General features: G+C 33.7%; 1 protein-coding gene across 1 annotated transcript in view; it reads left to right on the forward strand.

Annotated features, from left to right (window-relative positions):
* The window catches only part of LOC105314101 (centrosomal protein of 290 kDa-like), a 5,528-nt gene that overhangs the window by 2,202 nt on the left and 600 nt on the right, over positions 1 to 2,726 (forward strand). Inside the window, exons 5-10 of the mRNA XM_011408050.2 lie at positions 3 to 180; positions 379 to 488; positions 993 to 1,157; positions 1,488 to 1,601; positions 1,700 to 1,768; positions 2,240 to 2,338. Of these exons, the coding sequence (XP_011406352.1) occupies positions 3 to 180; positions 379 to 488; positions 993 to 1,157; positions 1,488 to 1,601; positions 1,700 to 1,768; positions 2,240 to 2,338 (735 nt within the window). The remainder of the gene's footprint in view (positions 1 to 2; positions 181 to 378; positions 489 to 992; positions 1,158 to 1,487; positions 1,602 to 1,699; positions 1,769 to 2,239; positions 2,339 to 2,726) is intronic.

Here is a 2,726-nt window from a genome sequence, read left to right on the forward strand (position 1 = left end):
AGGCATTAAAGAATGTAGAGTTAGAGACAGCATTGCTAAGAACTGAAGTGAGTCTCCATCAGAAGGTGGAGGATTATGGAGCACTTGAACTGAAGAACAAGAGACTGTCACAAGAGGTGGAGCAACTCCGTACTGCTTCATCTAAAGCAGTTAAACAATTTGAAAAGAGAACAATTGAAGGTAATAATAATACCAGTAGTACATTGTATCTTGTACCTTTGGGGAGGACAAAAATGATAATAGCAATGGATAGAAGAGAATTAACAATTGTAGTTATTTTTTGATCTCTATTCTTGTACGTATTATTATTATTAACATTTATTTATTTATTTATTTATTTATTTGTTAATTTATTCATTTATTTATTCCTTTCAATAGCTAATAAACAGTTGTCTTTTATGAATTCTGAGCTATCAAAAGCACAAGACAATGCTAAGAGATTCCAAGAAATACTGTCAGTGGAAAAGAGAAAACAAAAAGCATTACAAGTTAGATATTGATACATGTACATAAACAATGGGTTTGAGGAGTGTGTGTGTGTGTGTGTGTGTGAGTGTGTGTGTGTGTGTGTGTGTGTGCGTGAGTGTGTGTGTGTGTGTGTGTGTGTGTGTGTGTGTGTGTGTGTGTGTGTGTGTGTGTGTGTGTGTGTGTGTGTGTGTGTGTGTGTGTGTGTGTGTGTGTGTGTATAAGTAATGTAATACCTGAGGACTGAGATATCTGCCTGAGGTGAAGCTGAGGGCAGATATCAAGTGGATTAGCATGTACATGTACATGTAAGAACAAGTTGAAATTTGGGGGCTAATTCCAGTTAGATGTGATTATGAAAATTAAAGGAACCAATTAGCATTAACTGTAAGCAGTTGCCCATCAATTTGATTCCCTCAATGCTATTCAATACCAATTAAAACTAATTTATTATTATTATTATTATTATTATTATTATTAGTATTATTAGTATTATTATTTATTATTGTTACCATTATTCATTGTAGCATGCATTGGATGAGAGACAGAGCCTAAGAGGAGGAGATCATGTCACTGGATTATCTCACGGAGCTCAAAAGGCTTACATTGAGACACTGTCAGAAGCAATACAGACAGTAGGGAAGAAACCACACTCCAATATGAGAATACAGGACTTGATTAGGAAGAATGAGGTAAAAATTAAATAATAAATAATGATAAATAAATATAAATAAGTAATAGTGTACATGTACATGTACTCATAACTTCATTGCACTATACAACAATACCCAATGTACAATGTACAATGTACAATGTATTTCTTTACAATATCAGAAAAAGCATGTACATGTACACATACACATATACATGTAGTATTAAAGCTGGAAGCTTAAATAAAATTAATTGCTTTAAATTGAATTTTAAAGAGCTCTCGTCAGCAGATAACAATGTTTTAACCGTTGAAAATCCCATGTACATGTACATGTACATTGCCTGCCTTTATTTGCTGTATGTATTTACAGGCGGTGCTGGTAGAGAATGCTCATTTAAAGGCGACGGTACAGAAACTGAGAGCAGAGAATGATGAGTTGATGAGACACGCTAGAATAGCTGACTGTAACGCCCACCACATGAGAGTAAGAATATACAGTGTATTAATATAGTGTATGTATAGCCATTATTATTATTATTATTAATAGAATACAGTATTAGGTATTCTCATTATTATTAATAGAATCAGGTATTGACTAATCTTCATGATAGAGCTGATCTTATGAAGAGACTAGACAAAGCAGAACAACAGGTAATGGTATATTACTGAGTGAAGTACACGTACATGTACTTTAAGATTTTAACTGTAACTGTACATGTACACCTACATAAAATACTTTAATATATTGACATTGAGCTTCACTGTTGATATAATTATCAGCTTATACAGGAATTTTAAGAGTTTATTCTTATTTTAGTGGACATGCATGTAGATGTTTATGTTATCATAAGCTGTACATGTGTATATGAGGAGAGTGTATGTCCAATGGACCTTTTACTGTGTTTGGTTAATGCCTTCTCATGTATGCATTGATTAATGATTCATCACATGTCCACATACTTGCTCTTCATGTTGTGTTTTGATATGATCTTAATTATAATATATATAGTACATTGTGTATTGTGGCCCTTGTGACATCCTCTCTCTCTTTGGTACATGTACATTTAATGTAGCTTATCATGGTATCCATGTACATGTATCTATCATTGATCATTGATGTAGCATAAAGAGATGCAATTGTCATTAACAAGACAAGCCAGTGACTGGATACAACACATGAAGACTGAGAAACAAAAAGAAAAAGAGAAACAAATGATCCAAGTAATACATTAATTAAACCATGCACACACACACATACACCTACATGTACCTAAGTGTATATGTACAAGTAATTATATCCTTTTTATAGCTGGGCCAAAATTTTAGCTAGTAGCCTGTCAAGTTCATTTTGTGGGTTGTATTTTGTGACTGCACATTGACCTATAGCTGCCATTGCTTAAAAGAGGAGTAAATTTAATATAGATTTTGGGCCATAAAGATTTCTACCATTATGTACAGTGTGGGCTGGAGACGGTCAAACGGTACAAAAATGTGGCCCATTAAGGAATTATTATTTTAGTGGCTTAGAGCCCATACTAGGAGAAGGAGAGAGCCCACGGCTCACTAACCTTATAATTATATTACTACTAGACCTGAAATGCCTTTATCA

The sequence above is a fragment of the Amphimedon queenslandica genome, unplaced genomic scaffold, assembly GCF_000090795.2.
Source record: "Amphimedon queenslandica unplaced genomic scaffold, v1.1 AMPQUscaffold_13106, whole genome shotgun sequence".
Lineage (NCBI taxonomy): Eukaryota > Metazoa > Porifera > Demospongiae > Haplosclerida > Niphatidae > Amphimedon > Amphimedon queenslandica.